The 25,891-nt window shown below is 36.9% G+C and overlaps 3 protein-coding genes across 7 annotated transcripts in view; 1 reads left to right on the top strand and 2 right to left on the bottom strand.

Moving 5' to 3' along the window:
• Positions 1 to 2,043, bottom strand: part of si:dkeyp-121d4.3 (serine/arginine repetitive matrix protein 2) — a 29,956-nt gene extending 27,913 nt beyond the window's left edge. For both annotated transcript variants that reach the window (XM_051126767.1, XM_051126768.1), the window contains exon 1: positions 1,210 to 2,043. In XM_051126767.1, coding sequence (XP_050982724.1) covers positions 1,210 to 1,764 — 555 coding nt within the window. In that variant the 5' untranslated portion in view covers positions 1,765 to 2,043. The remainder of the gene's footprint in view (positions 1 to 1,209) is intronic.
• A 937-nt stretch (positions 2,044 to 2,980) lies between these two features.
• Positions 2,981 to 5,938, top strand: tuba4l (tubulin, alpha 4 like). 2 transcript variants are annotated; one of them, XM_051126772.1, is made up of 4 exons: positions 2,981 to 3,013; positions 3,227 to 3,446; positions 4,097 to 4,245; positions 4,909 to 5,938. In XM_051126772.1, the coding sequence occupies exons 1-4, from the start codon at positions 2,996 to 2,998 to the stop codon at positions 5,884 to 5,886; spliced, it is 1,365 nt and encodes a 454-aa protein (XP_050982729.1). In that variant the 5' UTR covers positions 2,981 to 2,995; the 3' UTR covers positions 5,887 to 5,938. The 2 variants fall into 2 exon arrangements, with proteins under 2 accessions (XP_050982729.1, XP_050982730.1); XM_051126773.1 differs by having other exon boundaries at positions 2,999 to 3,121.
• A 2,954-nt stretch (positions 5,939 to 8,892) lies between these two features.
• The window catches only part of LOC127174877 (cullin-9), a 59,202-nt gene continuing 42,203 nt past the window's right edge, over positions 8,893 to 25,891 (bottom strand). For all 3 annotated transcript variants that reach the window (XM_051125507.1, XM_051125508.1, XM_051125506.1), the window contains 13 exons: positions 25,205 to 25,407; positions 24,497 to 24,759; positions 19,406 to 19,778; positions 17,159 to 17,299; positions 16,916 to 17,080; positions 16,620 to 16,783; positions 16,294 to 16,387; positions 14,139 to 14,213; positions 13,941 to 14,051; positions 13,730 to 13,847; positions 10,419 to 10,552; positions 10,248 to 10,339; positions 8,893 to 10,167 (listed from right to left, as the gene is read on the bottom strand). In XM_051125507.1, coding sequence (XP_050981464.1) covers positions 9,948 to 10,167; positions 10,248 to 10,339; positions 10,419 to 10,552; positions 13,730 to 13,847; positions 13,941 to 14,051; positions 14,139 to 14,213; positions 16,294 to 16,387; positions 16,620 to 16,783; positions 16,916 to 17,080; positions 17,159 to 17,299; positions 19,406 to 19,778; positions 24,497 to 24,759; positions 25,205 to 25,407 — 2,153 coding nt within the window. In that variant the 3' untranslated portion in view covers positions 8,893 to 9,947. The remainder of the gene's footprint in view (positions 10,168 to 10,247; positions 10,340 to 10,418; positions 10,553 to 13,729; positions 13,848 to 13,940; positions 14,052 to 14,138; positions 14,214 to 16,293; positions 16,388 to 16,619; positions 16,784 to 16,915; positions 17,081 to 17,158; positions 17,300 to 19,405; positions 19,779 to 24,496; positions 24,760 to 25,204; positions 25,408 to 25,891) is intronic.

Here is a 25,891-nt window from a genome sequence, read left to right as displayed (position 1 = left end):
GTGAAGAAGAAACCAAATTAATGGTTTTAATGTTTACTTTTCTCCCCCTCACACAAAGTCAGCATACTGGTTTTAGAAGACCCGAAATCCAGCAGAAGAGTGATATATGTGACCCTGGACCACAAAACCAGTCTTAATTTGCTGGGGTTTATTTGTAGCAACAGCCAAAAATACATGGTATGGGTCAAAATTATTGATTTTTCTTTTATGGCAAGAATCATTAGGAAATTAAGTAAAGATCATGTTCCATGAAGATATTTTGTAAAATTCCTACTGTAAATGCATGAAAACTTAATTTTTGATTAGTCATATACATTGTTAAGAACATAATTTGAAGAATTTTAAAGGCGATTTTCTCAGTATTTAGATTTTTTTGCACCCTCAGATTCCTGATTTTTAAATAGCTGTGTCTCGGCCAAATATTGTCCTATCCTAACAAACCATACATCAATAAAAAAAGCTTATTTATCCAGCTTTCATATGATGTATAAATCTCAATTTAGAAAAAAAAAACCCTTATGACTGGTTTTGTGATTCAGGGTCACATATGGATTAATTGTATGATGCACTGTCATATGAACCGGTCTTTAATAATGGTTCATTAATGAAGAAGAAGACGAAGAACAACAACAACAACAACAACAACAACCACAACAACAACCACAACACATTTAGACAAAAACTACAGAAAGTTCACAAAGTTGTTAGATGTTGTTTCGAAAGTCCTGATGAAACCCATGAGTTCACAGAAAGGACTGGTCAGACTGATTCAATCAGCAAACTCCTGAATTGTACGGTTTTCAAACACCAAAAATACTTAAGAATCTCTCATGCACTACTACTATTATTATACTTTAAAGCATGAATTAATTAATGACACATTTTGTTCATTTGGTATTTTATTTAATATAGATTTGTGGAGTATTAATACTTTAACTGCATTTCGTATTATTCCCCTTCAAAAAGTCTGAGTAAAACATTTATTACATTTATTTGTGATATACCCGTTTTGTTGACATTTGAGACGGTCAGCATTTAACTACTGAATCAACAGAAATTGCATTTCTCTTTTTCCAAATATTTAAAGACCTAACGTTATTAATCGTTAACCAGAATCTAATTCAATCCCTGATCCAAACATTAAATCACGTTATTTAGAAGTGGCTGACTCGACAGCTATTACTTTTCGAGACAAAAACATGTACTTACATGTACGTCCATTTGAGGCATGTAATAAGGGTCTCTTGGACCATACTGCTCCATCGGGTCGAACCCAGGGTTCATCCTGTGGAAACCAGGACCACCTTCGAACTCAGCCGGGTGGAAGTTGGGAGGTCTTCCCCGAAACTCGGGCGGGCAGAAATCCGGAGGTCTGTCATCAAACTCAGGCGGACAGAAGTCCGGAGGTCTGTCACAAAACCGCGGTCCATAGTCCATCTCTGGATGGTAGAAGTGCGGCGGTCTGTTCTCAAACTCCGGATGACGGAAACGTGGATCAGGTCCATCAAAAGGCGGGTGAAATTCATGTCTGTCAGGAAAATCCATCGGGTGAAAAGGCTCATCGTCCATCATCATCATTCTAGGGGGCTGCGGTCCAAAGTCGTGATGAGGGACAGGAAACCTCTGTCCAGGTGGGCCCATCGGACGGACGGGAGCGGGACCGCGAAACCCGCCATGAGGTGGAGGAGGCGGTGGTCGCATGCCAGGTTGTGGTCCGGGTCCTGGAGGTTGAGCTGCTGTCTTGCGCTTGCGGTTTTTCCCCATTTTCTTTCCCCAGTTTGCTACTGGTCAGTGGCCTCAGGTTGTTCAGTAAACAGCTAGCGGGCCGGACTAACCGTGCCACGACCACGTTAATGTGCGCGTACAACCATGCAGATGTAGTACTGTTTACATCATCAACGCAAACATAAAATATTAAAACTGTTATAATACATTTATATTTAGGTTGTGTGCCATTCACTTGACGCAAACTAACGGACACCAACGTCCACTTCTCGAACTCAACGCTAATTCAGCAAGAGCAACACAAGTATTTAAGATATACAAATGGCCAGCGGATGTGACGTAATAGATTCAAAATAAGAGTGCAGAAAAAGTAGCACGGTGCCTGTTTTTTATATTATGTAGTCTGAATGAATGAATGAATGAATGAATGAATAAGAATGTAGCATAATTTTTTTAAATTTTTTTTAGAGAAAATAGATAATTCATAATAGATAATTTAGTAGACAGATGTTTAATGATTGGTGGTCTTGGACTCATTCGTGTCATTTTAGATTCATCCAAATTAAATCTGTTTGTGATGTTCACCGTTTGAGTGAATGAGAGGTTGTAATCACATTTTTATCTTGCAAAACACATGTAACCCTGGACCTCAAAACCAGTCATAAGGGTCAATTTTAAAAAAAAATAAACAAATAAAAAAAATGAGATTTATACATTTATAAAGCTGAACAAATAAACTTTCCATTCATTGATGTATGGACTGTTAGGACATTATTTGGTCGAGATACAACTCTTTGAAAATCCGGAATCTGAGGGTGCAAAAAAATAAATAAAGTTGTCCAAATGAAGTTCTTAGAAATACATATTACTAATTAAAAATTAAGTTTTGATACATTTATGCTAGGAAATTTACAAAATATTTTCATGGAACATGATCTTAATATCCTAATGATTTTTGGCATAAAATCAATAATCTTGACCCATACAATGTATTTTTGGCTATTGCTACAAATATAGTTTTGTGGTCCAGGGTCACATATACAGACAGCCTAAATATTAAATTAAGCAAGCCCTTTGAGGATTTGCTTGTAATACCACTCCATTTTTTAAAACTAGAATAAAGGAGTTTTTAGGTGCAATAAAGCTTATTCTGTTTTGAATCCACAAGGCCTTTATCTCAGGTAAAGTTGATTATAAGCCACACCCCTCTAATTTGAAGCCAATATAAATCAAGATCAGGTGAGTGTTTTGGCATAGCTGTGGAGGTAAGATGGTTTCTTTTAAAAAGGTAAATACGCTAACTTTGGGAGCTAAGGTTGGCTTGAATGTGTCTTTTATATTTTCAGGAGTTACAGGCTCAGATTTAGTTCATTTATTGTGATATTTGAGCAAAATGGTGAGATTACAGATTGTCTTTTTCACTGGATTATTAATACTACTTTAGCACTTAAATGCAGTTGTGACTTTTGTGTTTGTTTGTGTTCCATCTTCTCTAAACCAGAGGGAGTGTATCTCTATACATATTGGTCAAGCAGGTATCCAGATGGGTAACTCCTGCTGGGAGTTGTATTGTTTGGAGCATGGCTTCCAGCCAGATGGAACCATTGTTGGTGATGGCAGCTCACTGGCTGATTCCTCTTTTGGCACTTTCTTCAGTGAAACTGGTGCTGGGAAGTACGTTCCTCGTGCAGTTTTCATTGATCTGGAGCCGACAGTTGTTGGTAAGACTGAACCCTATTCAGGCTTATGTTTTTTTTTTAAAGAACTGTATCCATGTGCTTCTGGTGTAGCTTTTAATATAGAGGCTTTGCGCTTGTCACGATTTGGTCAGTTACCCAGATGCACAGCCATGTTGGTGTACTCTGACATAAACAACCACTTAGGTTGCACGGTTAATGCACTATTGAATATAATGCTCTGCTAATTTATGCTGTCTAAACAATGGACAAAATGTGTGGAGGCTGCTAAATCATATACAGAATGACTTAAGCAGGAGAGGGTGCAATATTTTGACAAACTTTAGTTAATCTGTGGTAAAGATGGGTACCAGCAGTTTTGGGATATTAGCCTAATATTTCACCTACCTGACCAGAAATAAGAACAAACCTGAATGTTGTCAAGATTCTTGCCCTGGAAATCGTGGTTTGCACTCTTCTCCTTGACTTGTTATAACTTTAGCAGTCTATAGTACTCCAAATATTTCTTTTTCTACCCCCTCTGACTTAATAGTCTAAACCATGACAATAACTGACTCTTTTCAGCAGCAGTCATCCACAACATATGCAAGTTTTGTTCGGTTTAGTGGCGTAGTCTGCCAATATGGCAGATTAATGATGCGTTGTGAAAATGCTATTCGTGTTTTTGTTTGCAGATGAGATCCGAAATGGACACTATCGACAGCTGTACCACCCTGAGCAGCTCATCAGTGGCAAGGAGGACGCAGCCAATAATTATGCTCGCGGTCACTATACCATCGGCAAAGAGATCGTAGACTCCGTGCTCGACCGGATGCGCAAAATGGTGAGTTTATGCTTTAGAACGGTTTTCAATTGGCATCTAGAGTTCACTGAAGAACCCTTAACATCTGTGGAACCTTTACACTGTGCAAAATGCTTGAAGTGGAGAAAAGTTCTTCATTAGGAAATGGTTCTTTTTAAGAACTTTTCACTGAGTTCTTTTGGGGAACTGCACACGGGGAACACTTATTTTGAGTGTAGTGACTTTTTAAAGTAGGGCTGGGCAACTTTGGTTCTGGAGGGCCACTGTCCTGCAGAGTTTGGCTCCAACCCTAATCAAACAGTCCTACCTGTAGCTTTCTAGTGATTTTTGAAGATGCTGATGAGCTTGGTTTTTTTTTTTTTTTTTTATTGTTGAAGCTAAACTCTGCAGGACAGTGGCCCTCCAGGACCAAAGTTGCCCAGCCCTGCTTTAAAGCGGCTTCTACAGGGATGCTCAAACTCGGTCCCTGGGGGGCCGGTGTCCTGCAGAGTTTAGTTCGAACCCCAATTAGACACCCCTAAACCAGATAATCAAGCTCTTACTAGGCAACTTCCCAGCAGGTGTGCTGAGGCAAGTTGGAGCTAAACTCTGCAGGACACAGGCCTTCCAGAACCAAGTTTGGACACCCCTGATCTTGCAGAATTCCGGGCTGGATTTGAATTTTCCTCTCCCTTTTCTCTCTAGGCAGACCAGTGCACCGGTCTCCAGGGTTTCCTTATCTTTCACAGTTTTGGTGGCGGAACAGGCTCTGGTTTCACATCTCTACTAATGGAGCGACTGTCTGTCGACTACGGTAAAAAGTCGAAGTTGGAATTCTCCGTATATCCTGCACCGCAAGTCAGCACTGCTGTGGTCGAGCCCTACAACTCGATCCTTACAACCCACACTACTCTCGAGCACTCCGACTGCTCCTTCATGGTGGATAACGAAGCCATCTTTGACATCTGTAAGCGAAACCTTGATATCGAGCGTCCTTCCTACACCAACCTGAACAGGCTCATCGCCCAGATCGTATCCTCCATCACGGCATCGTTGCGTTTCGACGGAGCCCTGAACGTAGACCTCACCGAGTTCCAGACAAACCTGGTCCCGTACCCACGCATCCACTTCCCGCTGGTCACCTACTCTCCAATCATTTCAGCTGAGAAGGCTTACCACGAGCAGCTCTCCGTACCGGAGATCACCAACGCCTGCTTTGAGCCGGCAAACCAGATGGTGAAGTGCGACCCTCGCCGTGGAAAATACATGGCCTGCTGTTTGCTATACCGTGGTGACGTGGTTCCGAAAGACGTGAACGCCGCCATAGCCAACATCAAGACGCGTCGATCCATCCAGTTCGTAGACTGGTGTCCCACGGGGTTCAAGGTTGGAATCAACTACCAGCCACCCACCGTCGTCCCAGGTGGGGATCTGGCCAAGGTGCAGAGGGCCGTCTGCATGTTGAGCAACACCACTGCCATTGCAGAAGCGTGGGGCCGACTGGACCACAAGTTTGACCTGATGTATGCGAAGAGGGCTTTTGTGCACTGGTATGTGGGTGAAGGAATGGAGGAAGGAGAGTTCTCAGAGGCGCGAGAAGACATGGCTGCCCTGGAGAAGGACTATGAGGAAGTTGGTGCTGATTCTACTGAGGAAGGTGTGGAGGATGAAGAGGAGTATTAATTATGTAAAGTGTTTGTATATTGAGTAAATAAACTTAAAAGCATGTGAACTAGTTTTGCCTTTTCATTTGTTCTTTGGTCATAGTTAATTTGCAATGTGTTTGCTTGAGAAAACGATGGACAAACACACCCATTGCACCTCACTGGCTTATTTACAGCACTTTAATTCATTTTATTTTTTACTCTATTTTATTTATTTTTTGCACTGCAACCCTGTTAGAATTGTTAGTTCACTTCCAGAACAACAGTTTACAAATAATTTACTCACCCCCTAGTCATCCAAGATGTTCGTGTCTGTCTTTCTTCAGCTATAAAGAAATTATGGTTTTTGAGGGAAACATTTCAGGATTTTTCGTCATATAACGGACTTCAATTGTGCCCCATATTATGAACTTCTAAAATGTAGTTTAAATGCAGCTTCAAAGGCTCTAAAAGATCCCAGCCGAGGAAGAAGGGTCTTGTCTAGTGAATAGGGTGGGGAGTAAGTTATCTGTAAATTGTTGCGATAGAAGTTATCCATTATGAACTGACTATGCAAATGTTCATGAATTATTCTTATATTATTCTGTATTAACAACTCATAAGAATCATATACTAGATGTACTGAACATGGTGAGCTTTTTGTGATGTACAGTCTATACTCGGCCTATGTCCCTTGTGGTTAGATATGTCTAGGCTTAATTCCGGCCCAGTATACGTTCCTTGTGCATAGGGCTGTTATTTTAAAATGAGAAGCTGCACATCTGAGTTTCAGAAGCCTTTTTTTAGATATATGAACTCTTTGTCCCTCCCGTACCCATGAGGGGTGAAAACCACAGGGTATGATTATTCTGTTTTTCAGACATCACAAGATCATATAGTCACCACTGACCTTTTTCATATACGCTGTTACATAGCTCATAGGCTAGACCTTCTATAGACTTAACCTTCTCAGATTTGTAAGACTTATATTTAATGTCTGTAAAAATAAAATTCACATTTTTAAAATCCAGTATTTTGTTGAAGTCGTTATTTGGTGCTTTAAAAAAAATAAAAATCTGGATTATGGTACCATCTTCGAATAAGAAAAATATAACATATTAAAGGATAATTCAATCTCATTTAATGCTCCTTAGAGGTTAGCAGAACGTTCTGGGAACCTTCTAGGAACATAAATAGAACGTTCCCTTTAGGTTTTATTTACATTAAGAAAACTTTCCTGGCAAACCAACAGGGAACGTTCTCTGGGAACCAAAAATTGTTAGCTGGGCTGTACGTTGATGAAATCACATAATGCGATGCACTTGCTGCCTCAGATACAGCTGTTCATATGACAGACAAAACAAAGATCATTATTACATCCAGCAACACAACACCTCAATCGCTCAATTCTTGTCTAACTTACATCCCTGCTCCAGTATCAAAACATGGAGGTTGGACAGTTACAACTGATCTGAGGTAAGACGCTCATGTCAATCAACTATCGCTGGAGCGTCCTCTGTGGGTGTGATGCCACACCGACAGGCATCTGAGAACGGCTCAATTTGAAAAAGGGGATATTATTTTTACAGATTAATTAAAAATCACTGCATGGATTTTTATCATTATAGTGTAGATTTGTACATACACTGCCAACACACATTAATGTTCAAACAACATGTAAAAGTGAACTTAGCATCCGATGACCTCTTTAAAGTTATCATGCGCATTTGGATCTGCCACCAGTCATTTCACATCATTTTCGTCACGTGACTTCTGCCGGACGTCTAACACATTACCAGAAAACAGCTTACTTCCGCACTGAAAAATAAGGTGGATAGAGCCTGAAGGAAAACTCAAAACTTCATTAAACCTGGTGAGCACATGCCACAGGTCTAAATTCTAAACAAGCATGCAAAGTTTTAACTAGATCGGACCACAAGTGGAGCTATAACAGTCATAAACATTAAAAATATATGTCTATGACAAATTGCCTGTATTTGAGAAAAAAAAAAATTCAATCATTGATTTAGGTGGTTGTTCTAAAAAAAATATTGTGAAAAAGTTCATTTTTTTGTTCATTTTTGTTTGTAAGGTATTTCGAAAACTTTCATATATTCTAGATTCATTACATGTAAAGTAAAACATTTCTAAAGTTTTTTTAATTTTGACGATTAGAGCTTACAGCTCATGAAAGTCAAAAATCCAGTATCTCAAAATATTTGAATATATAGAATATTGAATATGTAAAATATATAGAATATTTCCTAAGATAAATCAAAAAATGGATTTGCAAAACAGAAAAGTTCAAGTTTTTTAAAGTATGTTCATTTATGCACTCATTACTTGGTCAGCGGCACAAATTACAGCATCAGTGAAGTATGGCATGTAAGTGATCAGCCTGTGGCACTGCTGAGGCACTATTGAGCCTTCAGATCATCTGTATATTGCTAAATCGAATGTTTCTTATCTTTCTCTTGAAAATATCCCATAGATTCTCTATGGGGTTCAGCTCAGGCATGTTGGCTGGCCAATAAAGCACAGTAATATCACGGTCAGCAAACCACTTGGAAGTGGTTTTGGCACTGTGGGCAGGTGCTAAAGTCCTGCTGGAAAAGGAAATCACTTATATTCTGCAGCTCCACAGTGATTAGTGACATGACATTTACAGACTGGGTGATTGGCACAAAACAACTTTGCAGCAGAGTGCCTACATGGCAAAGATGCCAGACTTAAAATCTTGTACTTCTGGGTGTAAACTGGCATTGAGAAGAATGGAAACGCTAATGAAAAGCTTTCTCCAGATATTACACACCTCCTTGCTCAATCTAGCCTTTTCAGGCTAGTACACGTGTTAATGCTCCCTGGTATAAAATGAACAAGTTTCTGAACTACAGCACTAAGGGGACATTCACCAAGCATGCTTTCTAATGTTAAAAGCAATTCAAAAAGTTTTTTTCCCCCATCTCTACTTGATTTTTGGGAGCTTTTCTTTGGCTACTGTTGCACACAGATTCAAACAACAAATAAAAACCCATGTACACCGAACTTGAAGAAAAGCATTTATTTTGTGAGCTGAAGTTGAGCAACTTCTTAACTTTTTAAGTTGAACAGACAAAACATTTCAGAAGATGGACAGTATATGAATATATAGGTATCTCAATTCAAAACTGGACTTTGGAAGATATTTTATATCTCCATCTCTATACAATTGAACATAAACATGTCCAAAAAAGAATTAAAACTTTTTTTTGTCTGTTTTGAGGAAGAAACTGAACGAAGCGATTAAGGTATGTTTTGCTTAGCAAATAATGTGACGAGCTACAATACTTTTAAATATTTATTGCCATTACATCTTAATGAGACAGGCTAAAGTAAAATGTTTGAGTTTGTAGGATTACGGTGCCTGACACAACCAGCAGGTCATTAAAGCACCGTCCTCTTCATGGACTGAAGTCATTTTTTATGCAGCCCTTAAACACGGATGCTGATGTTTTTCTCTTCTCACGATCTTTGCAAATATTTCCAAATGCTTACAATCATTCAAATGGTGATCCACCAACGTAACGCCATATACGAAGGCATTTAAAGGAATTTAAAATGGAATAAAGGCAAGTGCTTTTGGTATTCGAACTAAATACACAATGCCGACACCTTTGACCAGATAAAAAAAAAAAAAAATCCGCTTTCTAAATGTTTACACATCCCTTCTTTTTCAATGTGTCACCAAAAAAAGTAATTTGTTAATAACAAAACTATGGACAGTTTCAAAAACATAATACCTCTAACATCAATAATTAAGATCCTTCATTGAACTTAAAGTACGCTCTCATCAGCCATGAACCAAGTTACAATTTCGTAAGTTAATGAAACTGCAGTATAAACCTAAATAAACGTGAAATACCACTTTTGGTGTAACATGAATTTACGCTAGGGCTCAAAGTAGGTGCTAAGTGCGAAGCAAAGACCACGTTACAGAAAAACTTACTCCGAACTCTGGATTCCCATAACTTTTTTTCGTTCCTATATGGGTGTGATATTCGTACTGTCTACTTTTACATTGGTAGGCATCGTGTAAGCACTGTGTATCACTCTCAGCATCATTTAGTCAAAAGGGCTGAAGTCCCTCTCTAAGTTTTCCGATTCGTCATCATCAGAAAAGAAGTCATCGTCATCGATGTCTTCCTCATCGTAATCCTCGTGCCATTCGGGAACGTATTCATCGTCGTACTCGTCATCCTCCTCTGCTTCATCGCCGGGGTCCTCGCCGGCGTAGTTGTTGTTGTCAGAGTCTCCAGACTCTGAGCCTCCATCAGATTTGGACCTGAAAATAAACATAAAAAGGTCAAGCTTGTACTTGAGCAAAAGTCAGTTGTGTTTCTCTGTAAATGAGTGGTGGCTCACTCTTTGTTGGTGTCTGTGTGGTTAGCCAAATTAGAGGCCTGTGCAGTTTCCTGGTCTGGTCCAGTCTTGGACTGATATCCTACACGGAAGTCCTGCCAAAAAGACATGGTCAAATGTGTGCTTTGAAGGCTTTTAATAAACCCTGAAACAATAATACAGGAGTATATTTACCTGAGTGGAGTGCTGGAGGATGGCCACAAGACGCTCCTGAATTCGGCGAATGAGCTCCAGGCCAGTATTTAGGTGTTCAGGTTTTAGGAGTCGGACACAGGATGCAAGATCAGTGCACTGCAGCAGCGTCTCCTCTGAAACCACAAGCACAACCAGTTTTGTCATCATACACCCAATCAACAGTCAACAGGTTTTGGGAGTAAAATCATTGAATAAAAAAAAATCCAATTCAATGTACTGAAGGAGTGAAATACTGGATCCACCCAGATCTTAATATATGGGACATTCTACAGAATTGGTGCAAACTGCTGTCCCTCCACCAAAAAAAGCATTTAAGTATTGAAATCTTAGATGTTTACTAAAATCCTTTTATTATCTATTGAAACTCACAATAATATTTAAAATATCAGTAAGCTTAATCATCATTTATTGGGTACCTGCAATTGGGGAGTGGCTGTCCCGAACCCTAAACCCTAAATTTTAACTTATGAAAATGCTTTTGAAATAATTTTTGCATTTTATACCATTCTTGTTTTTTAAAACTCTTTTTAATAAAAAAAAAAAAAAGGTTCAAAATAAATATTTATATTTTCTTTGTAAATTATGAAACTTTATGTAAAAAGGTGTGGCCCGCATTTTCATGTCACTACCGAAACAGTGGCTGAGACTGATTTTAACTAGACCCCTACATTTATGATCAGGAAATATTTGTTTCACTCTCTCATAGCTAAATCATTTTGAGGTACATGTGTTCAAAAGTATGAAAAATCTGTGTGTAACTTTAAAGAACTGCCGAACACCATTGTTCTAAAATTAAACACACATTTTTGGGAGTTATTCCATAACATTTAGTTTTTATGTGTGTACAACTGTTCAGAACTGTGCTAGCTAACCATGTGCTGATTAGCATCTTTGAGCTAGGTCCAAAAGTATCTCAAATTGTCACGACCAAAACATTTGGTGAAGTTTTGGTAATGACATCTTGGGTGTTATCCCATAAAAATGTCTCTACTATTGTAATGGTCACAACCGAAGAGTCACGACTGAAAATCTGTTGAAGTTTTGGTAGTGACATCTTTGCTTTTTTTTTTGGGTGTTATCCAATAAAATGATCACTACCGAAACGGTCATGACCAAAACATATGGTGAAGTTTTGGTAGTGACATCATTGGTTTTTTTGGCCTTTATCCCATAAAATTGTCACTACCAAAACAGTCATGACTGAAACATTTGGTGACGTTTTGGCAGTGATGTCTTTGTTTTTGGGTGTTATCCCATAAAATTGTCACTACCAAAACGACTGAAACATTTGGTAAAGTTTCGGTAGTGATTCCTTTGTTTTATAGGGTGTTATTCCATAAAATTGTCACAACCGAAACGGTTACGACCGAAACATTTGGTGAAGTTTCGGTAGTGACATCATTGTTTTTTTTTGGGTGTTATCCCATAAAAATGTCACTACTATTGTAATGGTCACAACCAAAACAAACATTTGGTGAAGTTTCGGTAGTGATGTCTTTGGTTTTTTGAGGTGTTATTCCATAAAATTGTCACTACCGTAATGGTTATGACTAAAACATATGGTGAAGTTTCAGTAGTGACATCTTTTTTTTTATTGGGCGTTAAACCATTAAATTGTCACTGCCAAAACAGTCTTTGTTGCATCTTTGTTGTTTAGGGCGTTATCCCATAAAACTGTCACTACCATTACGGTCACAACCAAAATATTTGGGTGAAGTTTCAGTAGTGACATCTTTGTTTTTTGAGGTGTTATCCCATAAAACTGTCACTACTGAAACGGTTACGACTAAAACATTTGGTGAAGTTCTTGTAGTGACATCATTGTTTTTTGGGGTGTTATCCCATTAAATTGTCACTAAGTCATGATCAAAACATGTCATCATTGTTTTGGTAGGGACAAAAGAGCATAATCCTTTATTTAGGGGGAAATAAACACAATTTTACTACAGTTATGCATTTTTTTTGTATTTAAGTATGTTTTAGTGTTTTAGTATGTGGGTTAAAATTCTATAATGTGTTGTGGTCACTATCAAAACATGGGACGTTTTGTCAAAAATAAAGTATACTGAATTATCATCTAAGATGCTATGATAGTGTTCAATATATGTATGACCATATCAGTATGACCAACCTTTTGCCTTTTCCAAAGAAAAATTGGATTCAAAACAAACAAATCTCATAAATCACACTTGAAATACTGTTAAAATTGTAAATGTTATTTTTTTTTTTAAATAAAATAAAAATTATATTTACAAGGTAGATGTAAACAAAATTTTAACAGGTCAACATAACCATTTTTATTAAATTATATATTCCTGTTTCAGTAGTGACAAATTTAGGGAGAGGACATATTCCAAAACTTTCTGAAAATACAATACGAAAATTAACTGCAAATTACTAGAAATGTATACCTTGGATATTATACAATTTGCATATATACAAAGTTTGTGGAAAAAGACGTTTCCAACTCTGACTTTGAACCAATACTGTAGAATGGCCCATAGATATTTTCTATATCCTTACTGAGTAATTATAAATCAAGTTATTAATCAGTATTTAATCTCTTATTCTTGAGTTGATTGATTAAAGCTTAGGTTTACTCCTTTCAGGTTCACTGCCAGTGCATAGACCAAAGAGGTCACATCAGGGCTTCTCTTCTACGTAATCAACTCTTACCCATAACTCAATGTCTGTGTTTTAGGAACAGTACCTGATAAGAATAAGAGCCTAGCTATTCAACCTTGAAGTAGATAAGCACTTCTCTATGCATGTGTGTTGGTATCTGTCTGTGCAGGACCAATCTCCAGGGAGATTTATAAAGGCACCCAGCGGGGAATACTCATTTGAAGATCTTCCCCCTTTCACCTCGACACAAGTGTAGTCAACTGTGCAGTCAGGCTTTAAATGATTGGGGAAGTCCTGTATATGTTTCCAGAGAAAAGTCTGCCATTTCATTGGGATGACTGAGTTATGACATTTAGACTAAACATTACAATGTCACCAAAAAAAACAAACAACAAAAAAAAACGCATACATGGATGATTTGTAAACAATAGATTAACAGAGCTTTTTGGTTTGGTTTGGCTTGAAGTCTAGAACTATTTACTTTCCCTATGGAAATTGTGAATAAGAAAGAAAAATCTTCCAGAACAGAGGCTATTAAAACAAAGTTTGTGGTCACTGTTGTACTGTATTGCTAAATGTTTTTAAAGTTTCTTGTAAAACATTCCCAAAAGCAATGGAGAATGACTAATTGGCAGTGTGCAGAGTGAGTTTTCCCTAACACTAACCAAGCAGGATCTGCAGGGCGTTGGTATGAAGATCCAGAGCTTCTGTCTGTTGCTCCATCACATCCATCTTCTCAGTGTCCTGGTTGTAATAGCTGTAAACACACGAGTACGCCAGCACCTACATAACAAATAACACAAATACAAATGATAAGAATAAAGAAAATAACAGGAAATATCGAAAATAAAAACTGAAGCCATTTAATATTCCCACCTTTCGAGCTTGGGCAAGAATCTTGCAGGCGTCAATCACAAACGTCAAAGACTTCATCTGTAAAGCTTCATTAATAGAAAACACCTTGTTCTCCAGATTGATTGCAAAGTCCTGAGGAAAGCAACAGACACTTACATATTGAGCGTGTAAAGAACTTAAAAAATTTGGAAATTAATGTGACGAATGTCTCTGACAAACCTTGGCTTGGTTATGAAATGTGCATCTCTCATTGTAGTCTTGGAACTTCTTCTCTTGCCTTGCAGCTTTACTGACCTGTAATAGCATTTTAAAATGGTGATGACATGAGTAATCAAATTTGCCTTGCACTTTTGGCATATTAGAGGTCTTTAAACCATTAAAACATCCTGCAAGTTTCATAGCTTGAAACGTCCTCATTATAAACAAAGCATTTATTTAATCAAGCTTCATAAAAAATGACTTGTTTGGATCTGAGGTGCCAGGGTGACATCACCCAGGTGCAGTCATTTGCATAAACACCGCCTCCAGTGCAAGACATCGACGAATAGTGATCTTCTCACCACAGGCACCGCCCACTGGCGTTCAGTAGCTTAAAAGCGGATCACTTGAATATGCTGAATGTGAGTGTCGCGTTGCATCAAAAGCAAATAGAAATTATAATCACTGGCGCTATCTTGTCAACACTGGATACAGTATACAGATGCGAAATCACTTTCTGACAGAGTCCATGCACTTAAGTCTTTCATTAGTAGGACAAATGGAGTGAAAGAATAGTTGCTTTGGCACAGCGTCATGTGGAGTTCACAAGGAAACACTTGTTAAAAGATGAAGCGGTACTAGATCTGACTGCAGCTGCATCACAAACTGTAAGTAAATGATTTCATAATGCTTTGTCTGGAAATGGCCTTTTTTTTATCATGTTGTAAAAACACTCACATACAATAGCAAGGGGTGTTTATACTGTTTCCTACGCAACGACGTTAGTCAGTCATAACAGTGACCGATTACTGACAAGCATTAAAGGACCCGCCCCTTAAAAAAGCTCGTTTCAGACAAAGGGTCAGAATAAGGGTCAAAAATAATAATTTTTCCACATATTTATTTGCTTTTTTGTGCAAAAAACTATTAACATTATAAGTAAACCTCAAGGAATGTTTTAAAATAATTTTAAAAATCCATGTCAAGACCCCTTTAATATACTGGACTTTTAAGGCTGGACAAAATGTTTGAATATTTACAAATTACAACATGCAATTATTTAAAATCAGTGTTTTAGGTTTTAAATGTAGGTGGTAAAACCGTAAGAACTCGAAAGTTTAATTCATTATTGCAAATCAGTTTTTCATAATGAATAAATCGAGGCAAAACTCCAGTCTTTCAGCAATCTGAATGTTTATGGAAAACTTGTGTGGTGCTGTTTGTGTATTACATTTAAATAAAAATAGATTGGTAAATATTGCTGTTTATTACTATGCATTTATATTAGTGCATATAAAAAGAAAATCATTCATCCTTGTGATTATTTAGCAAATGAAGGTGTTGGAAATAGAGTGATACTGTAATCTGTCTTTGTAGAAATTTTGTATTAATCAAAATATTTGTGACCCTGGACCACAAAACCAGTCATAATTGTTGTATGGTTTGTTATGACAGGACAATATTTGGTTGAGATACAACTATTTGAAAGTCTGGAATCTGAGGGTGTAAAAAAAAAAAAAAAAAAAAAATCAAAATACTGAGAAATTCACCTTTAAAGTTGTCCAAATGAAGTTCTTAGCAACGCTAATCAAAAATTACATTTTGATATATTTACGGTAAGAAACTTACAAAATATCTTTATTGAACATGATCTTTACTTAGTATCCTAATTATTTTCGGCATAAAAGAAAAATCGATCATTTTGACCAATACAATGTATTGTTGGCTACTGCTACAAATATACCCGTGCTTCTTAAGACTGGTTTTGTGATCCAGTGTCACATTGAGGCATCAAGTTATTCTACTGTTATAATCATGTATTTGCCTGTATGTATAGAGGCCTCGAAGACAATGGAATGCGCAGCCATTACAAAAAAATATATGGTGAAGCTGCACCTCCTATTTAAACATTAGATTAAAATGTATAATGAGGTCTCCCTGTTCCACTTAATATAAATTAAGGCCTCCTGTCTAGTTCCTGAAAACAGATTAGAGTCACAGCCAAAAAAGTAAAAAAGTTGATAAACAATAACAACATGTATGAAATGTATTGAACGCCTTAGAAGCGTCTCAGCTTCATCATCTCTCATAATAAAGTCTATTTTCTGGCATCAAAACCTCAAGACTTCAAGAGTAATTTCTCACAGAAGCCATCGCATCTTTTAAAGATTCTTACCATGGCTGAGCAGTTGTAATAATCTTTATGCGTTGGCTTCCATGGCTTCAGACATCTCCAGCAAAATCCATGATTACATTTGGCACACGTCATACTACACAGAGAAAAAGATATAAGGCACACATTTAGTCAACTGAGGAACACATAAGTCAACTGTTACACAGCTTGTCAATTTAATAATAAATATTAGATAAATAATAAACCCTTTTTGGGTCTCTGGTCTTCTTTAGAAACAAAACATGCAACTTTAAGGGTAAAACAAAATGCATTGTAGTTAAAAAAAAAAAAAAAAGGAAAAAATGAGACATTTGTGCTTGTACACTTACTGTAGACAACCCTCGTTTTTCTCAATCTGGGCCTGGCAGCTAGGGCATCGTTTGGATATAAGTTTGGCCAGATGTTTACTCTGCGCTTCCATACTCATTCCCTCATAATAGCCTCCATCATCCATCCACTGAGACATGTGACTGCAGCTGGCTGGGTAGTGCGCCTGATTACACAGGTGTAAATCATTTCTGAATGAGTCATTTTAGAAAACCAAGGCTTAATGGTAAAGTTTATTGTGTGTATCTCACAACACTACTGCAGTACTGTATTATGGTCAAATAAATGACCAGATTACCTCTGGGAAGTTGCAGCTGAAACAGGAAGACCAGCAGCACTTGGAGCAGGTGCCCATGCTACCAATGTTCTCCTTGCACAGGATCTGGTCACAGCCCTGAGGGTTGGTACACCAGGTCAGGTTGGAGCAGCACTCCACGAACCCTCGCAGAAGGGCACTGTCATACTGCAGGAGAAAGCACAGGATACAAACTCATTCTCTGCTCCTTCAACCCACGGTGTATGTGTGTTGATTGGCACATACTTTGGCAATGGTGTCCTTATCGGTAAGGATGTTGTGAAAGAACTTGGAGGTGGGCTGAGCGCGGCAGTCTGTGATCGGACAGTCGCAGTTCATAACCAGATTCTGTTCGATACGAGCAGTGAGGTACTCCTGCCAGCAGGACTAAGGGGAAACAGAAATAGCATGACAAAAAGCACAAAGTTTAACATAACTTCACATAAACGTTTAACATCTAAACCTTAGCCAGATTTACTAACAGCTTGCGACAGCATAAACCCTCTCTTAAAACTACTGTCAGGATTCACGCAGTGAAAAGTATTGAAAAGGCATTTTGAGGTTGACATTTGTAGGAGATATGCATTTGTAGGAGTTTCTCTTTCAGACAACAAATTTATGGGAGAAGAGTACTGAAATTCTTCATGCAAACACCCCACAAAAAAACATGTTTTAATACATTTCAGACTTGTTAATATTTAATTTTTGCGACTCTATGCTAATTAAGAAATGATTCGGGTGCACCTGTGTTCTTTAATTGCCACATTGTCAGTAGATCACTACATAAAATTTAATGTTTATGGATGTTTATTTAATGCTTTTGTGGGATTGCGGTCTTATGCTAATTCTGTTTAGTAAATCTGGCCAATGAATACAGACATATTACACGTGTAGCCTATAATTGCACTTGTAAAGTGAAATCAAAATTGAGCTTTTAGTTTCTTAGCCCTGGGCCACTGATATAATACAATATGACAAATAATAATAATAATAATAAATACTAAATTAAATCAGAGCACATAAATACTTTTTCTCTTCCATGAAAATGGAATAAAACTATTTTGGATCCTCTTGCGCTAAACTATTTTTTTTGTACTGATTTACAGTACTGTTTGATCCAAAGTTTGATTTTACAGGCAAAAACAGTACAATTTTGAAATATTTTTACTATTTTAAATAACTGTTTTCTATTTGAATATATTTTAAAATGTAATTTATTCATGTGATTTTAAAGCTACATTTTTAGCAATCATCTACCTTCAGAAATCATTGTAATATTCTGATTTTCTGTTTAAAAAACATTTATTATTATTATTATTATTATTATTGTTGTTGTTGAAAACAGTGATTATAATTTCTTCAGGTTTCTTTGATGAATAAAAAGTTCAAAAGAACAGCATTTATCTGAAATACAACTTTTTGTAACATTATAAATATCTTTATCATCATGTTTGATCAGTTTAAAACACCCTTGCTAAATAAAAGTATTAATTTCTAAATGTCTATTAATTTATAAAAAACTTTTCAATTTTAACATATTTTAAAACATATTCTTAAAATAAATTCTATAAAATGTATTGCTGTGATGACAGCTGAACTGTTAAGCAGCCATTACTCTAGTCAGTGTCATTTCCCATTAGCATCAGTGTTGAAAACTTAATGTGTTGAAAACAGTGTTGAAAGCTTAATATTTTTGTGGAAACAATAAATTCTTTTCAGGATGTTTTATTTGAAATAGAAATATTTGTATCAATGTTATGTCTTTACTGTCACATTTGATCAGTTTAATGAATCCTTTCTGAATAAAAGCAATCATGCACGTGTTTTTACATCATAATTATATTTAAAAATGTAGTTTTTTTAATTATATCTGTTTTTAATTTCAGAAGTTACATCTATACTGTTGGTCCTACCCCATCCCATAACCCACTTACCTAACTATAGCACCAAATCTGACTCCAACCACAACCATATCCTACCTCAATAGCAGCACAAGTGATATGCAATTTGATCAGAATAAGTACATTGCACCAAAAATTTTGGACACAAGTACATATTTAAGAGACCTACTAAAAAATTTCTTTTCTTAAACAGTGCTAAAAGAGCCAAGCCTTTAAATATGCCCTAAAATTGCAGTTTCTATCCACCTTTTTCTTCCTGTAAGAGTCGGCACAGCCATTTGTAAATCTTATGCCTCCAGCTTCCGGTTTAATCCGCGTCCAGCTATTTTTAGCTGTGCAAAACAGCTTGATTTGCTGCTTGATATTGCAAACTGGTCTGTCCTACCATATTATTTTAATGTAATATCTTAACTACGAACACAATGGTTTGTGCAGTTTTGCCGTTTACTTACCGTTGTTATTCTTCTCGTTCCCTAAAGCAGCTAATGAACCATAAGTCTCGCCCATAGGCTTACTTCTACGTTAAAGAAAAAGGTGGATAGGACACACATCAACAGTTTTTAACTCTGAAAGGTTTTAGCCCTACACTCACCCTGCAGCAGTAATGCATGCAGCAGAGCATGGGAGGGGGGTCACTCTCTTTGGACTGGGAAAGGCACACGGGACAGTGGGCCACGGGGCCTGGGGCCGGCTGGGGGTTGCGGATCTTGAGGCCGGCAGCCAGGACCAGGGCGTCTGGGTCGTCTGTGTAGCGCTGGATCAACAAGTCCACGTTCCATTTGCAGTGAATGAGCAGGTGCTCGGCCCGGTCCAGATCCAGGCTCAGGGTTCCTGCCACCTGCTGGACGGTGCGCTGCATCAGCTGCTTGACCTCCTCTTGAGTCATTGTGCGACCCATGGAGAACAGCACGGCCTCCAGCACGCCGTCCTCTGGATGCTGCGGGGGAACTATAAGGCCTCCCAGGCTGCAGAGGGAGACATATACACAAAGCGTCATTATGTAGATGCGGATTGGGAGATAGGTGACTTTGAGGGACGGGCATTTTGATTCTTAACAGCAGGCCCAGACAGAGTCTGCAGACATTCCACATTTGCAGAGCTGTTTATTTGGGAAAATCTGTGGTAAAATTAACATATACTACACCTTCATTGGTAGCTGAGAGAATGATCAAATTAGCCAAAATATTTAATAAACAAACAAAAAACTTTATCTAATCTTCTAATTGTGTGGAACTCTGCATTGCTGTTCCATGTGGACTTGCTCATCAACATGTATTACCATACTAAACTTATCCTGGTTAAACAGATTTTAACTTCCTGATATGCACCATTTTGAATAAGGCAATAACAGAATTATTTCTCTGCATTGCTTAAAATATAATTTGTTAATTTTGAAAAAAAAAAAAAAGTGTATCACTTTTAAAAGTTTTAAAAGTTTAATTTGCACATTCTGAATAAATTTAGGGATGAAACTCCTCTTTTTGACAAGTATGAATGTTTGACAAGATACTAAACCATGTAGCTAAAAAATACTTAGAAATAAAATGATTCTATTTACATAGAACAAATGAGCAACAAACATGATTCAAAATTTAAAATGCCTTTATTTTTTTTTTAAAGTGGTAAACATAAGTTGCCTTGTTTCAAAATATCTAGCATGTTTACGCTAAAATTCTGTGCTGAAGAAACATAAGTACTAGATTTTTAAAAAGTGGACAAAAACAAATCAGTTCAAGTGGCAGTTCACCCAAAAATGAAAATTGTCATTTACGCACTCTGATGTTGTTTCAACTTAAGAGTTTTCTTCAAGATATCTGAACTAGTGCTGTCAAACGATTAATTGCAATTAATCGCAATCAAAATAAATGTTTTTGTTTATATAATATACGTGTGTATCAGGGCTCTGAATCGGCTCAAGGAACGAAAACCAGAAATGAACGAAATTTTGACAGGAACAGAACCAAAAACAAAATGAAATTTTACAGTTCTGAACAGAATCGAAAATTTGAAATAGCCATTAATCGGTTAATAATGTTATTTTATCGATCCATTTAATATTTTAAATTTGCCGTCAGCCAATCACAAATTTAAGTAGTATGGCCAATGCAAATGTGAGCTGACGCATCCAACAAATGAAATGCCCGCGATCAGCACTGGTAATTCTGCATTAGAGTTTATCTGAGGATACTGTAAGATGGATTCAGATCACACACACGTAGTGCTTCTGTGAACAGACAAAACAAATACATAAAAGGAATATATAGGCCTATACATAAAATATTTCACTGAAATCATTGATAGATTAACAAAAAGAAAGAAAGAAATGCGCTGAATGTGTTTCGGTTAATTGTGACACGATCCAAAGTTCACGGAAAGGAAAACGAGACGGCGGAAAGCAGGCTAGTTTTCTTTATTTTACAAAAGCTTTACAGTTTTATTTATTTTGCAAAAGCTTGAAAGTTTTGAATGATGTCTTGCATCTGTTTGACCAACCAGCATAGGTATGACCATCACACCAGCACCTCATGTGCACACAGACTCAACATATTTTTGCGCCATTGCAGCCTGTTCATTATCAAAGTGAAATATAAGTTACACTGCTCTGTTCTACAACTGGTTGCGTTCAGCATGACCACCGCCTCACTGTGCTAATATAGCTGATGTGAAGGATGATGTTTTACATCGATGCAAGCGAAGTACACAGCCTATTAGCCTACATAATAAATAATATTTTAGTATCCAGATATATCGCAAGTATGGAAACATTTGGACTCGTGCTCAATTAGAGAGGTAGGCATCACCTTAAATTAATCAGTTTTTGGATTGACGTTTTTATAGCCCAAACGCATAGCCTTAACTTTAGGGGATTTGTTGTGGAGAGAAGGAAACTAATAACCGTCTTTCTAACTACTGTAAATATTTTGTTTCACCTGCATTTTAGCCTACATTATTTCTGAATGTAAAAATAAAATGCAACGTAAGCCTACATGACTTATGTTTTAATTTTATACAAGTAACATTTTTTTTTTAAACAATGCAGCAAACATTTTTAAATATTTAAAAAAAATACTTAAACAGATTTTTTCTTTCTTTTGTTCAGTTGGCCAAATTATTATTTTTTTTGAGTAAAGAAAACACTGTACTTCATTATCATTGTTACTACAGGCAAAAAAAAAAAAAAAAAAAAAGTTATTAAACTATTTTTTCTACTCAAACCAGTTTCAGAACATTAATAACACAAAGGAACGCAAAAACAGAAATGTTAAAATATCGATTCTGCTCTGAGTGAACCGACTGATTTTTATTTTTTTTTCCCCAAGCCCTGGTGTGTATACTGCGTATATTTATTATGTATATATAAATACACACACACATACAGTATATATTTAGAAAATATCGACATGTATTTACATGTATATATTTCTATTCACATAACTGATATTATGTAACATATTTTTAATGTATAAACAACATTTTTCTTACATAAATGCATAATAAATATACACAGTACACACACATATAAACAAAAACTTATTTTGGAAGTGATCAATTGCAATTAATCATTTGACAGCACTAATCTGAACAGTTTTAATTTAGCCTTTTATTCATATATAAACACTAATTAACGCACAAACGGCACACATATGATAAACGGAAGCATAACTGTGCTTGCTTGACAAGCAACAACCAATAACGTTGGTTTTTGCCAATCAGGCAAGAATGTTTGAGCTGCAATTGACCATATTTGATGTGCTCCATGTATGTGTGTTATGTGAATAAAAGACCAAATTAAATCTGTTTGTGTCTCTTTAGAAGACTTGTATTAAACCACCCGATTCATATAAATGACTTTTACAATGTCTTTTTTTAAAGTTTTGGACAAAAATTGACAAAAAGGATGAGGGGGAAAAACAAACAGACATTAAAATACTTTCATTTGCATTCTGAAGACAAACAAAAGCATTATGGGTTTGGAACAAATGTGGGTGACTAAATGATGACACTTTTCATTTACAGGTGAACTATCCCCTTCCTGCACAGACAGGAACTGAGCAGCCTTCATTTAATAACAGGACTGAATTTCAGTCTACTGTTGATTACAAACTTTAGTGCTATTTACAAATCCTGCAATATAAGAAAAAGAGCATCTCGTAAGGCGACGCCAATATTCATCCTGACCAATGAGGAATGGACTAGCTCCGCCCTTGCGTAGGTCATAGTGCAACTGCAGACGTTAAAGGAGAAGTCCACTTCCAAAACAAAGATTCACATATGATGTATTCACCCACTTGTCATCCAAGATGTTTATGTCTTTCTTTTTTCAGTCGTAAATAAATTAGGTTTTTTGAGGAAAACATTTCAGCATTTTTCTCCATATAATGGACTGATATGGTGCCCCGAGTTTGAACTTCCAAAATGCAGTTTAAATGCAGCTTCAAACGATCACAAATGCATTTGTAAATGATCCCAGCCGAGAAAGAAGGGCGTATCTAGCGTAACGATTGGTTATTTTCATAAAAATAATAAAATTTATATAATTTTTAATGCCAAACGCATGTCTTGTCTTACTCTGCCTGGACTGTTTTTGTTCCGGTTCATGACAGTTAGGGTATGTCGAAAAACTCCCATCTCATGTTCTCCCTCAGCTCCTATATCGCCGTTTTACCTTTTTTGTTGAGGGTGTTTGATCTTCTTTGCATGTTCACATTGCAAAGACTGGGTCTGTACTTTTGCAGTGATGTAGGATGATTTTGAAATGATTTTTGAAGTTGAGGGAGAAAATACGATTGGAGTTTTTCGACATACACTAACTGTCTTCAGTCAGAATATACAGAGTTCAGGGAGAGAAAGTCAAGATGAGCATTTTAGATTAAACAGTATTTAAATTGTATTTTTTAATGAAAATTATCAATCGTTTCGCTAGATAAGACCCTTCTTCCTCGGCTGGGATCATTTGAAGCCGCATTTAAACTGCATTTTGGAAGTTCAAAATCGGGGCACCATATCAGTCCATTTTATGGAGAAAAATGCAGAAATGTTTTCCTTTAAAAAACAATTTCTTTATGACTGAAAAAAGAAAGACATGAACATCTTGGATGACAAGGGGGTGAGTACATTATACGTGAATCTTTGTTTTGGAAGTGGACTTCTCCTTTAAACCAGATCAAAACAGATAAAAAGGTAAAAACAAGCAGCAAAGCTGCATTTGCCTATATTTCAAAACCTAGTGAGCTGCTTCCCTGTCTACTGCTGACACAGACAGTTGTTTTCTAAGGTGAATGATTTGAAATGCTCTACATGAGCAGCAACTCCATATATCCTACATACAGCTCTCTGCATGGGATACTCAACTCAAAAGTGATTCCTAGAGATTCTAACATAATTTAACAAACTGTCACACAAACATAATATGTTCATGCTGCATTTCTTTTATATGCACCTAGGTTGGCAGCCAGCTTGGTTTTGAAACAGAGAAAAGAGCTTACAACAAAAAAAGAAACAGGATAGACAAGCTACTCGCCCCGACGAGTGCACCTGTTTGATATCAGTGCATCTCTTGTTTCAGAAAAAAAGAAAAGCCCTGAGAGGGGAGAAAAAAAAAAACATCAGTGAAAGCCACAATCTGTGCCTCCTTTCTTGCACGGGGTGTCTAGGGATCAAGGGTTAAGGGTCATCAGCACACCTGGTGTCGGCTTTGCCGCCGTCGCTGCTGCTTGCGGAGCTTTTTTTCGCATCCATCTTGAAGGAGAACTGCGCCTGGCCCTTTCGGGGTGTGGACGGGTCCTCCATCACAAATTCCACGATGTGCGGGCTTTCCTCGTTGCGGCGGAGGTAGCCTTTGTTGATGACGTGCATGATGCAGGACAGCACGTCTGTAGTGCTGCAGCTGAAGCGAACCGAGGCGTGAGTCCGGCTCGCCTCCTGCTTCTGACACCGGTCCAACACCTGCAACGGTACGGGGAATGGCAAAAAGCACAAAACTCATCTTTTGTAACATGTGGTTTCTAGCCATTTTCTAGCCATTTTCCATCACTTTTGTTCATAATTAACACTAAATCAAAAGAAAAAGAAATACATACATACAAAATAATATTTTCCATAAAGAAAATAAAGTCTACTTTCAGGACTATTTGATTTGAATTTTTAAAATTACAAGCAAATTTACATATAGTGGGTTTTTACAAAGTAAAAATCAGTATCAAAAGCAGTACAGGAAATGTTTTTCACGTTTCAAATACATAAACCTTCTATAATTTACCTTTATTTTATTTTCTTATTACAATGATGAGTTTTTTTTATGAGATCTGCTTAAACGTCATAAAAATCATTTCAAAATAAAACAAATAAATGAATAAAAAATAAGCCTCATGCAAAATGATCCAAACTTTACCTTGAAAACTAAATTGTCAATATGCATCTCTTTCTCAATCTTCATGATCTGCACGATGAGACAGTAGATGTAGTTCCTCTTCCTCTCCAGTGTGAGCGCAGCATCTTCATCTACATTCAGGTAGGTCTGCTTGGGAAGCAGATAATGGTAACCGTGTCTGTCTGAGCTCTGTGAGAGGGCCTTCTTGTTCAGTCTCAGGACCCCTGAAAAATTCATCAATGGTTTTCAAATGGATTTGTTTCCACTTTTTACATGCATATACACCACAGGTCAAAAGTTTGGAATCATTTATTCTGAAAGTCTCTTCTGTTCACCAAGACAGCATTTATTTGATATTGTGAAAATTGTACTATAATTGTACTGTAATTGTGAAATATAAGAATTTAAAATAATAGTTTTCTATTTTAATCCATTTTAAAATGTATTTTTATCTGTGATGCAAAACTAAATTTTTTGAGCATCATTACTTCAGTCTTCAGTGTCACAAATTGATCTGAAGCCCAGTTATTGCGGTTTAATGATTACTGAAGATAAAAGAGCTCTTTTTTTTTCAAACACCATTTTTTACAAAATTGAGTTCCTGCCAAAATCAGTATTGCAGTTTTTAATTTTACGCAAAATGTGATATCCGCCGTGTTATTCTGTCATGTTTTCTCCCTTTTTTTCCAAACCGCGACAAACGCCAGT

This window comes from Labeo rohita, chromosome 13 (assembly GCF_022985175.1).
Source record: "Labeo rohita strain BAU-BD-2019 chromosome 13, IGBB_LRoh.1.0, whole genome shotgun sequence".
Classification (NCBI taxonomy): Eukaryota; Metazoa; Chordata; class Actinopteri; order Cypriniformes; family Cyprinidae; genus Labeo; species Labeo rohita.
The sequence above is the reverse complement of the archived record's forward strand: the minus strand, read 5'-3'. Positions and strand labels throughout refer to the sequence as shown.